At 38.6% G+C, this 13,418-nt stretch overlaps 2 protein-coding genes across 9 annotated transcripts in view; both read left to right on the top strand.

Annotated features, from left to right (window-relative positions):
* The window catches only part of LOC118265831 (protein disabled), a 28,284-nt gene extending 18,228 nt beyond the window's left edge, over positions 1-10,056 (top strand). For all 7 annotated transcript variants that reach the window (XM_050694843.1, XM_050694841.1, XM_050694838.1 and 4 more), the window contains 11 exons: positions 1,289-1,446; positions 1,765-1,858; positions 2,280-2,890; positions 3,049-3,401; positions 3,671-3,844; positions 4,297-4,399; positions 4,703-5,095; positions 5,414-5,487; positions 5,592-5,673; positions 5,817-6,089; positions 6,337-10,056. In XM_050694843.1, coding sequence (XP_050550800.1) covers positions 1,289-1,446; positions 1,765-1,858; positions 2,280-2,890; positions 3,049-3,401; positions 3,671-3,844; positions 4,297-4,399; positions 4,703-5,095; positions 5,414-5,487; positions 5,592-5,673; positions 5,817-6,089; positions 6,337-6,721 — 2,700 coding nt within the window. In that variant the 3' untranslated portion in view covers positions 6,722-10,056. The remainder of the gene's footprint in view (positions 1-1,288; positions 1,447-1,764; positions 1,859-2,279; positions 2,891-3,048; positions 3,402-3,670; positions 3,845-4,296; positions 4,400-4,702; positions 5,096-5,413; positions 5,488-5,591; positions 5,674-5,816; positions 6,090-6,336) is intronic.
* A 1,258-nt stretch (positions 10,057-11,314) lies between these two features.
* LOC118265856 (lysM and putative peptidoglycan-binding domain-containing protein 3) lies at positions 11,315-12,622 on the top strand. Of its 2 annotated transcripts, none has more exons than XM_050694846.1 (3): positions 11,315-11,442; positions 11,593-11,770; positions 11,919-12,622. In XM_050694846.1, exons 2-3 carry the CDS (start codon positions 11,603-11,605, stop codon positions 12,486-12,488), a joined length of 738 nt encoding a protein of 245 aa, XP_050550803.1. In that variant the 5' UTR covers positions 11,315-11,442; positions 11,593-11,602; the 3' UTR covers positions 12,489-12,622. The 2 variants fall into 2 exon arrangements, with proteins under 2 accessions (XP_050550803.1, XP_035435001.2); XM_035579108.2 differs by having other exon boundaries at positions 11,326-11,510.
* The last annotated feature ends 796 nt before the right edge of the window (positions 12,623-13,418 follow it).

Raw genomic sequence — 13,418 nt, 5'->3', positions numbered from 1 at the left:
GAAGCGAGAAGGAGTGTAGAAATCACTCCGTTCTGATTTGAGCCCCGACTCAAATAAAAAGATTACCGGGGCCCCGGTACGCACGGGTCTGGTTTTGATCGGGCGACGAGCTACTCTTACTCGCCGTCCGCAGACCCGCACTTACGGTGGCCGGGGATCGTCACGCGATCCTCAACGCCCGGAGTGTCTTCTGCGGCGGCTGGGGCGTGATGAGGATCGTTCCCTCATGCGCTCCGCCTCCTCCTTAGCTAGGATGACTGCTTCGAGAAGGGGAGACGGCGTCCCTTTCCCCTTCGCTCCGCACCTTGGCCTGAACTAGAGCCGGACGTGAGAGGTTACCGTCGCCATTCACATCCCTAAGGACATGGCAATGCTCAGCACATGCAATGCACACCGCCACTGTATGCTCCACCATATCTTCCACGCGGTCCTCGCAATGACGACACCCAGACGAAACGCCCGGGTGTTTCCTCCCGCCGAATTCGAAACAGGTACCAACCGAAACTTCCGGTACTGTCCGGTAAGTACCTGCGTCAGGCGGTAGGTGAGGACGCAGTGAGTCTTCTCAAGCCACTCTTCAAAGAGGGGACTTACCACTGCTATAACGCGTATGGAGCGAGCCCATCTAAAAAGTACCCTAGGAATTTTATTTCTGAAACACAAAACGGGGTGGCGGTTACCCAACCTATAGGCGCAGGTTTCCGGAAAACAGTGGAAACACATATAGTATAGAAATGAGTGTGGATTGTTCCTTATAATCATAATAAAGTGCTATCACGAATTTTCAATGCACAAATTAACCGTGGGGAACAGCTATAATTTATGAAGCTGAGAAAGTTGTTTGCAAAAATAAATATAATGCCTAAAATAACTATTCCACGCGGATGAAGTCGCGGGCACAGCTAGTATAAAATAAAAGAAATTAAAATATTACCTGTATGCAGTTTTACACAACTTATAAACTACTTTACAAATAAAACATACCTACTTGAATGATTAGGCCGTGTTCAAACCAAACTAACTGTAAGCCGCCGAATGTGAGCAGGCTTACTATGAGTCCCACTGTACTAAAGAACATGTAATAACGTATTGTCGGTTATATGTAAACGAAAAACTGAATATGTATGGAAATAAAAGGAGTTACAGTCAGTTTGGTTTGAACACGGCCTAAATTTGGTCAGGGAAATTTAAAAAAATGGTCAGGGAAAGTCAGGGAAAAGTCAGGGAATTATTTTGAACATTAGCTGTGGACACCCTGAGCAACTATAACATAAGAAACTTGGTACAGGCGGACCGCAGTATGAAGCCCCGCCTCTCATCGGGCGCTACGTACAGCAGCGAGGACGAGTACCTGACGCCGGCCCCCCCTCCCCTGCCCACCGCGCGACGCTTCGACATCACCCTCAGCCAACTACTCACCTGCACCATGGATGAACTCGCTCACAGGTACCTAGATAATATTGAAAAATGTACTTTAGTACGCTGATTTAAAGTTGAGTTTCGACTGCTGCTAGTCAGTAGTAAATGAACTCGACATGGTCGGTAAATGGGTATTGTATGACCAAAGTTAATCAGTGATCGACCGAAGCGAGCGAACTATAGCTTCCATAATATCATTAATTAGATTACTTCTAACCCTACTAGTAGAAACAGTTCCCTATCACCTTATACTACATATATTTTAACCAAAATAAAATTAGCTTGCTTAAAATAGACTTTGGTCGGTAATGCATATAACAATAAGGTTCATATTTGTGTTTCCAGATTGCGAGTTCCTGCCACGACCTTGTCTTCTATGACTCTACCTCAGCTCACCGACTACCTCAGATCATACTTAGCTGCCGATAATGATAGGGCGGTACGTAAACTTTATAAACATCATCTTAATTTGTAAATTGATTTTTTACACTGCCTCGTTGATCTAGTGGTCGCAAGTGCGACTGCCACACAAGAGTTCAATTCCCGGGTCGGGCAAAGTATGAATGGGCTTTTGGGCACGGAGTCTAGAATTGTGTCCAGTTTATGGCAATAGACTCGTCCACTATTACATGGGACTTATAACACAAATGGTGAAAAGTGGGTGTATATTGTGTAACGGCATTACGTTACGTAATATGCGCCTCTGTCTACCCGATCGGGGATAAAAGGCGTGACGTTACTTGAGACTTGACGATTCTTTACAAGAGTTGATAATAATCAAAATTGCTAGGAGATAAGTCTGCAAAAAATTCAAAAGTAAAAAAACAAATTCTATAGCAATTTCTATTTCTCCATTCTAGCACATACACGTAGAACCAGCATTAAAAACTGAAAAGGAGAAACCAGTACCAGTTATATCGGCGCTACCCACACCAAGTATTCCACCACTCGAGAAGCCTTCAACCGTCATCCCGAACGATTTCAAACCGCAATTCGAAGACAACTTCACACCGCCCGCCGACATAAGCGACACATTCGTAGCTAACTTCGATGACTTCGACAAGAAAGCAAATCCTTCGTACGATAGATACGCAGCCTTTAGAGAAATACAGGAAGAAGAATTAAAAGCTAAATCTATTTTGGACCCTATTGACGCGTTAGAGAGTGAACCGAAGCAGGATTCGGATGAGAAAGAGCTGACGGCAATAGATAATCTTATGAGAGCCAATCAGGAGCGAGAAAATGAAAGTAAAGAGCCGGCTCGTAGTCCGTTGAAAACTTTAGATGAATTAACACTGGATTCTTTTAACATGTTCCGTAATTCTGTAAGTCCCAAACCGTCGCAGATTGATGCGAAGATTGAAGATATTAAATCTGTTATGAAGACTTTACAGATAGAAAAGTCTAGAAGGAGCGTGTCGCCGCGGGATAACGGACATGTCGATGTTAAACTTGAAGATACTAATGATAGGTAAGACTAGGTTTTGTTTAAGTTTTGTTCTCCTAAGTAAATTGTATTCTGTTGTTTCCATGCCATGCTAAAATGTACCTTAATTATATGTAAATGAAGTGCAAATTGGCTTAACGCAACCGTTATAAATTTTATTAAAAAATAACTTTTGTTGCTAGGTATGCAGCACTACGCGAGATCACAATAACGGAGCCCCCGCAAGATGAATTCGAGTCCCTACCCCCAGAACTACCGAAAGAAAGAAAAAGGTCGGACGAGAAATCCGACGGATTCGACAATTCCGACTTTTTCGACTGCATCGATAATAGTTCCCTCTCTTTCACACACGTGGAGGATGCGTTTAGGAAGAGTCCTATTGTGAAAGAGAGGGAAGAAGAGAAGAAAATTGAGGAGAAGAAAGAACCAGTAGTGGAGATTGTCCCGTTGCCCGTGAGAGACTTGGCTCCGCCCACTCGACTGTCTACCGGATCTATTAGTGATGTCGTCAGCGGGTCCTCGCCTGATACTAAAGGTTAGTTTATTGTAGGCTCCTTTTCATAAAGTTGTTATTCCTTTAGTGCCATAAAAGTTCTGACTCATTAAGACGTTATGGCGACGTCGCCAGTTACGTACTAAAGCAGTTAATAAAGTACCTGAAAACGTTGGCACAGTTTAGCTAACACTGTCGTTAGTCAATCGTCATTTTTGAAACTTTAATGAAGTAGTCAAAAATAGATTATATTATGTGAGACAGAAATAATTGACAGGGCACTTTAGTAAGTTATGTATTTGTGTGTGCAGAGAAGCTAGGCCCGGTGGTGGGCGTGGGTCGCGGGGGCGGCGCGGGTCGCGGCGGGCGCTGGGCCGTGCTGGGCGCGGCGCCGCCCTCGGCCGGCTCCTCCGACTCGCGCGACTCCGAGCCGCGCGCGAGACCCAGACGCAGGCACCACGACCCGCCCGCACGGGCGCCCATCGGTAACTCACTTACTATACTTATTCGTTTATTTCATACTAGCTGGCCCGGAAAATTTCGTACCACCTCAAACCTTTTTTTTGTCACCTTTTAAACCTTCTCTGGACAAATATTCAAGACCAAAATTTACCGAATCGGTCCACCCGTTCTCGAGTTTTAGTGAGACTAACGAACAGCAATTGATTTTTATATATAGAGATTACTTAGACTCAACATAATAAACCAAATATTTCTATTTTTCCCTATCAAACGTCATCTCATCAAGCAATCTCCTTTTTTATCATTCTCCACTCGTATTAATGACGAAAGTAACGAGTAAACTTAATCATAATTTCTCTAGCAATTATTGATTTATACTTTTATTTATTCATTTATTAATATTTAAGTAACATCACCTCATAATCCATACAATACAAAACCAAAGCGTCCCTAAAAATATGCTCATAACTTGCAGTACAAACATCGTCATCATCCCGCGACGTCTCGCCGTGGGACGAAGAACTGCCGCCCGTCACGAGGTTGCAGCGACCGCCCTCACATAGAGACAGAGACTCCAGGTATGACGTCATGAATATTGCGACCTAATAAAAAATAGTTGTAGAATAATGTTGATAATAATTACATGTGAAATTCAACCAAAAAATCTGTCGATCGGAGCCTTAAGGTACGCGTCCACAGGCCCGCATCGTACGCATCGCACTCGATGGATTTTAGTTTGTCTTGTATAGAAACTCATACAACTGCGTCCACTGATCCGCATCAGCAGCATGCGTACTGATGACGTCATACGGAATGCGTACGATACAGGCCTGTGGACGCTTACCTTTAGCGAGCTAATCTGATTAACGTTTACTTTACAGACACAATTCATCTGGCTCAAGAGAATGTCTAGACTCAGGCAGTGGGAGAGAAAAGGACAAAATCCGAGACAAACGCGACATGAGAGACAGAGAGAGAGACATGAGTAGAGATGGCAGAGACTCAGCTAGAGACAGGAGAGACTCAGCGCGAGACTCGGGCAGTGGGCGGGACCGGCGTGACGTCAGCAAGGAACGGGACCACAGGGATCATAGGGACAGGAGAGATCGTAGGAGTAGGGACAGAGAGAATGACTCGTGGGACAGAGACAGGACATACAGCAGAGAGAGGGAGTATAGGGACTCGAGGAGTAGAGAGAGACTGCCTAAAGACTATAGAGACAAGGACAGGGATAGACACAGGAAACCTAGGCACTCGTATGATGAGGATGAAGAGTGAGTATAATAATATGTTATCTAGTTATTTTACACTCACACAGACTATTTACTAGATTTAGAAGTATGTATTTAGAATTGTATTGTTTTTATTTAACTAGCGACCCACCCCAGCTTTACATGGGTGCATTGGTAATATATTATACACGTATACACGTATTATAGATATAAACCTTCCTCTTGAATTACTCTATATTCGTATATTAAAAAAACGCATCAAAATCCGTTGCGTAGTTTTAAAGATTTAAGCATACAAAAACATAGGGACAGAGATAGCAATTTTGTTTTTACTATGTAGTCATATCAAATGATATCCAGTTACAGTGACGGCTGCGGGTCTGGGCGATCGTCACCCAGAGACCGGTGGCCAGACCAACGCTGGAGGAGAGACGGTCAGTGTTATTGCATTGTGTTGCATTTACTTATTGTAATGACGTTCTTATTGTATTCAAAGGGGACTTTTAAATTCTATTTACGTTTTAAAACATTTTTCCAGAGAGAAATTACGGTTCACTCGGTTGGCGGGAGACGAGACGTCGTGCTGAATTGCGGCAAAGTGAAGATTCTGCTGAAAGGAGGTTTGTTTACTATATATTTTAGCCTTTTATCCTCGAAGGGATAGGCAAATGCATCACACGGCAATTATTAGCTAAAACTCATTCATACGGAGCAAAGGTAATGGGATACTTTAAATATAAGGTTTATTTATTCCTATTCGCAGATATGGTTCGACGCTAGGCTGGTCGGGTCGTCGTTCAGGTCCCCGTCGGTCGTCGTCCCGGGAACGTGACCGCGAAGCCCCGCGCGACCCGCCGCGGGACTCCCGCCGCCGCACCCGCCGGGACGACGCGCGCAGGCCGAGGGACTATCGCTTCTCCAACGACTTCTCCCCGCGAGAACGGGAACACACCTCGCCTTTCGATAACGATTTCAACGACACACCCACACCTACTGGCAAGAAGAGAGCGCCTTACTCCAATTTAGAGGGCACCAGGTATGTGCAGTTATTTTGTGTGAACGATATTACATTTTAAGTTTTATTATACTTGAATAATACATACACAATATACATTATACTTAGTATGAGTTTACGTTACGATTAACGAAATCGAAACGAGAGCGCATTCGGTGCTTTGATTGGTCAGCTTGAATAAATCAACTAATTAGAGCGCAGAACGCGCTCTCGTTTCAATCTCCTTAAACGTAAAAAATACTCATACTAAGCTCTCGGTTTATTTCAGATTCGCATTCGAGCCTGAAGATGCTACTGCATCTCCGGTATCAGTGAGCAGCGCCCGCGCGCGCGACAGCGAGCAGAGTGCCACGCGGTTCCGGTTCGATTCGGACTCTATCTCCCCGCGCTCCATGTTCGAGGACGACTTCGCAGCCGCACCGCGACCTAGAACAGCCTCCATCGCGGAGGAAGAGGAAGGAGACCTCCCACCCCTCCGCCCTCGCCCTCCTCCCACCAATAACCGGGACATTCGTAAGTCTGACTCCATCAACATTTTCACCCGGGAGTCAGATCCCTTCGAAGGTGACGCGTTCTTCGCGTGCACTGGCTCCGACCGCGCCGCGCGACGGGAGAACTGGCCCGGGGACTTCCAAGGGTTCGACAACGCGTGAGGTCGCGAGGTCCGATTCCTCCAAGACTTGCCTACTACGCGCTCAGGCATAGTGGGAAAGGGAGTAATCGCTAAAACTGGTAAGAAAACGATTTATTACAGTTTTTATATACGTGAGAGTCAGAAACAGCCCAGTCAAGAGCAACCCGAGTCCCACTCTGAGTGAAACTATTTGCCTTCAATTGTAATCATTGACTCTTCACAGTTTTAAAGTTCCTAACGTCAAGTTTCAAAATCCAGTTTTTAATAAAAAAAAAATCTCATGGAATGATTTCAATAGAAGTAAGATGAATGTGAAATGCTGAGAGTTGGCAATACCAGTATTACTAAATCTTTTATTGCTTCTAAATTATAATATTGCGCGCAATTCAAATTATTAGATTGCAAATGAATGCAAATAGTGGTGAAGAGAAAACAAAATAATATGAGAAAAAATAAAAAAGGATGAATATTATAGTCTTGCCATAGACATAAGATTTTTATGGATCTCGTGTACCCTGTGTATAATGGTCCCCCGATTAATGTTTCAAATAAACTCACAATCGTTTTCAGATTACACTATTGTACGTTATTACATATTCAACCTTATTACTAAAGTGTTAAAAGTGAATTTTAATCATTCCAATAAGAACTAGTTTGAAAGGCTTTTTTCTTAAGGAGTGTATGTGTAATAATGTAGAATGTAACATTTTTTTTTTATAATAACTTGAGACATTCTAAACTAACTAAAAATCACGACTTAGTCACGTAAATTAATAGAGAAAAGCTTTACTAGTTATTACTACCAATAGGCTGCGCGACCTAGACGCGACGCGCGAAATCGGTCCCTATGTGACTCGAAACTAGGAGAGCTTTCCTCCATTAATGTACGTGAGTAGCCCGTGAATTTTAGTTAGTGTAACATTTTGTTATATATCGTAGTGTTAAGATGACATGCCGCTATTACCTAGTGTAAAAATGTATAACCGCTGACCATCGTCACCCTAGTATTATGTATATTATGTATGTACAGTGTGACTAGTGGGAAATTGCATATACTTATAAATAAGTACTTACGAAAACTGCCAAACAAAATATTGACCAATGGCTTTCAAATAATGGCAACTCCATACAAATAATGTCAATACTCGATCTTGATCAGATTTTAGATAGAGATAGATTGTTTAATTATTTTTATTAGGCCCTATAAGGAACACGTGTTGATAATATCGTACTCAAAAGATAACTCTAACAAATATGACCTATTATCACCCAGTTGTTAAAAAATGGCAATTTTCTTAAGTAAATGCTTACTAAGTGTTTGCAATTATTCCACGATTCATACTGTATCTCAAGACAAATATAGATTTGAGCTGAAAGTCTATATTTGCCTTTAGACGCAACCTGTGATATGTATATGCAACGCCCTTATAATTGTTATAATTTCCGCGCTTCCTTGTTTTTCTACCACAACCAATTGTCACAAGTTTGTCCACCTAGCCTCCTTGTGATCATGTTATTTTAAATTAATATCTGATTTCATTATCTATTTCAATTTATTATATCATCAAATCCAATTATGTTCCGATTTGCATGAAACATCATGTTTGATGTCGAAAATGATGAATTAAAGCTTGAATTATGCCAATTCCATATTTTTACTACGAAACATTTCATAACAAATGGTTATTTATTAAAATAAGAAATAAAACTTATTATATGATTGTACCCCCTTTGTTTAGAAGACTGCACATGTTCTGTAGAAGTAGCGAATTCAATTTTCTTATTATGTAGCTATACCTAAAACAAAGTCATTCCGTATGTATTTAATGATATTTTCGAAAATATAAACTTTTTGTAGGAAATAAACAACTTCTAAGCGTTAATTATTCAAAATGTATATAGTGAACTTGTTTTTCTTATCAAAATTAAATTATACAAACATCAGTTTAGTTTATCGCGTTTTATTCAACGATTTGATATAAATTTCGCAATCTTAAGCCCTAAAGGTTCATTATTAAAAGTATCTGAAAATTCTGTACCAATGTAATTTAAACGCGTATTTCACATTTATTTTAAGTATATCAACAATACTCTGTGTTTTATTACGTTAAGTAATTCTAATTTAAGGGTGGAATCATTCTAGTTATGGAAAGCGTCACCAATTGAAGTTTGGGCACAAATCTGTACAGTATTTAATTGGTATTGTAAATATTTTGCTACGATGCAATCCCGTGCCGCTATGTAAAATGTAAATAGTAACATTTTGTAAATCAATTTAATTATACGTCGACGACTGTATCGTTAACGCTGCGATGTTTTCAGCACATACTCGATTATTTATTGAAAAAAATAATTTATTTTGTTAATGAATTCCTTTTTTATTTATTTAATTGATTTGGCAATTATATATACAATTTTTTTTTTATAATATTATGAATTATTTAATTCGATAGTCATCTTCAAAATTGCTGCACATTTTTAACGCATTTTGTGACTACATTGTATATTTTCTAAGTCTGATCCATCTGTGAATTTACGTCTATCTCATTAATTTATTTTAAAATATCACACATTTCGTTTTATAATGTTTATTATAAGTTTTTTTTTGTGATAGTAATACTCGAAATGTGAAAAAAAACATCTATAATAGTGAGCGTCAATTGTGCTTCTAAGATATTATGGAATTACGTTTAGTGAATAATTACTGTGATAATTTTAATTTATTGTGATTTTTTCCCGATACTTTTTTAACTTAATTTTTTATGCACTTGTTTTTATGTAAAAATCAGCATGAAGCAATTAAATAATATTCTAAAACAATATCTTTGTAACACGATAAATATTTAAGTACCTATAAAAATGTTGACTTAAAATATTGACAACCTTTTGCATTAATTTTTCAGAATGGCAACTTTACCTCAGTAGTGTGCTTTTATTACAAAAAGAACGCATTAGTCCTTACCCAAAAGATAAAAAAAAAACGCCTTCATTCCTCATTTTTCTAAAGTTTCCTAATAAAACAAAAGTGAACTGTAGTAGTACTGAAAAATTTAATGTAAGGGTATCTATTATAATGTTATAATTAAATATATCTTCTACATAGAACTAACATCCCATAATCATTTTATAGCGATTGTAATGAATGTACTCACATAAAACTAACGTTACCTATAAACTAGTGATCAAGATGTCGATTTTGTATCAATGTATTTTTTGTACATAATGTAGCTAGAGGAAATTAATTATGTGCAATTATTACCACCTCTATGGCGCAATACCAAAGGTATTTATGTTCTGTAACTGTTGTGTAAAATACTCGGAGTTATTAAATTATAACGAAATGATCGAAAACGACCTTTTTTGTTTTATTTATTCATTTATCATTAATATATAATAAAGATTGGCCGCAAAAAGCGGTACACAAAAGTGAAAGGAGGTCTTTACCTTGCAGTGGGACGATCAATAGTGATGGTTAAAGGAGTAGTGAACTAATCGTTTTAAGTTATCTTTCTTTCTTTTCTTCTCTTTTTTTAAAAAACAACGTCCTACACTAGAATTTTCTGTGTGGTGAGTGCACCACACAGGAGAAAATTCATTAATGTATGTGTATGTGTACAAACATACAAGTTCAGATACACATAACACCCAGAGCAAAGAACAAAGAGTTGCTCCGTGCGGGAATCGAACCTGCTACATATTGCACGGCGCCAATCGTGCAGTCAAACTGTAAAAGAACAGAATGTAGGTCAGCTGCCATGCCATCATCTTATTGTTTATTATCAGAAACAAAATTGATTCTCTGTGGTCTACAGTAAAGTGGAGATAGGTAGGTACTCCCGCACTACCTCACCTGAGTATCTGTGTTATCTGTGTACTTCAGTGTAAATAAAAAATCGTTACGACCTTTGAAGTGCAAGATACAAGATTAAGATTATTCCTCAGCTATCTTATCCATGATTATTATTGATAATCGTGTATTACCTTTGAACGAGCAGGGTAGACTAGTATAATAAGTCATAGAGGAAACCTTAGGCCCATTCCAGGTAAAGTCACTTTCACCCTGTGGAAAAAAGAACGTTACGAAATTTTTAATAATTTTATATTCGAAGAGTGAGATTACCAAAATTACTCTCCTTTCCCCAATCCTTAATATACCTATTCCCATAAGGCCGGCAACGCATTTATAACACATTATGGTGCTACGGGTGCTCATGGGCAGCGTCAATTGCTTACTATTAGTCGAGCGTTGCTGTCGTCACGTTTGCCGCACGGCCGCACCTACCCATTAAAAAACAAATCATTTCAACGTTACTCACACACCGTCCATTCATTCACTAATAAAGCTACACAATGTTTGTTATATTTTGAGTCAGAAGCCAGGACCCTAGTCCTCGTTACCGCGTTTTTCAAACGTTTTAAATCATTGCTGCAGTGGCGCTCTCTGTCACAAACCAGAATGAACAAATAATAATTTCAGGATTTTATTTTAAACTCCTTGTTACAAAATAAGTAAAAATAAAAAAAGGAACGTTGTATTTTCGTCCTTCAATGTAAATAGCACTAGTTGTCATAGACAGGCAGTAACATAATTATATCAGTTCTGGCAACCCTAACCCTTACGTCATACTAACATGAAAATGAAATGTAGCAGTTGTCAAAATTTTTGTCCAAGACTGAATGAATCAACAGCTGTTTTACATTTTTATATCTTAAAATTCATTGAAACTGGGTAACAGACAGGTAGTTTTGTATTCCTTATTCAGGTCATGGTAGATTTTATTAGTGTTACATTTGAACATGAAGCAAAGGTAAGTGTAGTAAGACATAGCACTAATTTAGTGAAGTGTAATGTTGTTTACGTGTTACTGACAATGGTGTTTGTTTGTGAAGGGCTCGCTCAATGCAAGGCGGCGATGATATGGTGGCTTATGCCATGGGGAAGAAATCAGAAGACGGTGATCACAACGAAATACAACTGCATAGAATAAAATCCCAGGAGCATTTTATAGAAGCGCAAGTCCAGGAAGGAGACACCTTACAAGCTATTGCGTTGCGATTTTATTGTTCTGTGAGTACTCATTCATACTGTATTGTAAAATATAATATTACCTGTGTAGCTTGATTTCATATTTATGATTTTCACTAACTAAATTAACTTACTTCCTGTTATCAATCTTATCTTAAATCTTTCTAACACTTATTTATGAATGTTTCAGATATCAGAGTTAAAAAGAATCAACCATATACACAAAGATAATGAAATATTTGCGAGGCGGACAATAAAGGTACCTGTGACACCATACTCTGTGCTGACAGAGCTCATTCCAACACAGCCCTCAGATCCGGTACCTGCAGCATCAAACAATACATCACATACTGGAATACAGGAGCTGCTGAACACTAACCATTATAATGGACTTATAAATCAAAATAATGTTTCTGTAAATGCACCTCCCAAGGAGGAATTACAGTGTTCAATAGATTGCAACAGTGTTGTTATGAACAGCACTTTAGCGCCATCTGTCGTCCCATATACGGACTCTGAGCAGAATGAACAAGCAACAGAAGATACTCAACTTTTGCCAAGCAAAGAGAAGATATCTGTTGAAGCGGTTGTGGTGAAAGAGTTGACTTCCCACGGAGCTGACTTTGGACTGAAGTGGTTCCATTTAGTGTGCTGTATGCTCATTCTTGGTGTTGTGATACCTCTTGTGTATGTTATGTTTTATTTAGACAAACATGAACATTCAGAAACTGACCTTCCACCATTACACTCAAACCGATGACTGACTGATATGTGATCTGATGGAAAAGCTTTAAGTTGTAATGGTATACATTATAAATCAATTTTATATATATCACTAAGGGGACACAATGTGATTCTTTTAATAAAATTTATCATTTAAGTACATATTACAAATTTATATTTTATTTTGTTAAAAAATATTATGAAAAAAATATGCTATAGAGTAATACGTTTTTAGAACATGTATTATATTTTCCTATAACTTGGTACAGGATAATGCTACCGAGCCAAGAGAATAAAGTATTTACCAACAGTTATCCTGTCCAATATATACTATTATATTTTGTAGATATAATGTTTGAATTTATATTTTCGTCTTAATTTTAATGATGAACAATGCTAACATTCTTGATAAAGAGTATTACACCCTCATTACTATGTATCAGTTCTTAAAAAATACCTGCTCTATTTTTGAGAGACTACATTTACAAAACTAAACTAGCACAAAAAAAAATATTGAATGAAAATATACAATTCGTAATAAAGCAATTACATAAATGGTTTTGTTGGGCCATTACAAAAGCGCCAACTGTCACGATAAAGAAATGTGACAATGCCGCACAACTCGCTTAATTGTGAACAAATCTGGTAAGAATGACTTATGACATGGAGGCTCAATTACCCCCCTACCCAATCTTCCCAATCCCTTTAAATTCCTAAGGCTGGCAACGCACTATTAACGCCTCTATTGTCCATAGGCGGCGTTTACCAGTTATTATAATAAAAAAAACTGTTATAACTAATTCATTACTTGGACTTTTAATGAAAACGAATAAGAGCAATATGAAGAATTTATTTGATGTAGATTCCCTATTTTTTTTTAAACTTAACTGATCTATTGTTGATCATTCTGTAATACAACAATACACACCACACCCAAATATTTAGATTATATCAAAGTTCCAAAGTA

Source organism: Spodoptera frugiperda, chromosome 7 (genome assembly GCF_023101765.2).
Source record: "Spodoptera frugiperda isolate SF20-4 chromosome 7, AGI-APGP_CSIRO_Sfru_2.0, whole genome shotgun sequence".
In the NCBI taxonomy this organism is placed as follows: domain Eukaryota; kingdom Metazoa; phylum Arthropoda; class Insecta; order Lepidoptera; family Noctuidae; genus Spodoptera; species Spodoptera frugiperda.
The sequence above is the reverse complement of the archived record's forward strand: the minus strand, read 5'-3'. Positions and strand labels throughout refer to the sequence as shown.

Excerpts from the sequence above, each read along its gene's own strand:
- LOC118265856 (XM_035579108.2), top strand. Across the intron at positions 11,771-11,918 it reads CGTTGCGATTTTATTGTTCT|ATATCAGAGTTAAAAAGAAT; the intron begins GTGAGTACTCAT and ends TGAATGTTTCAG.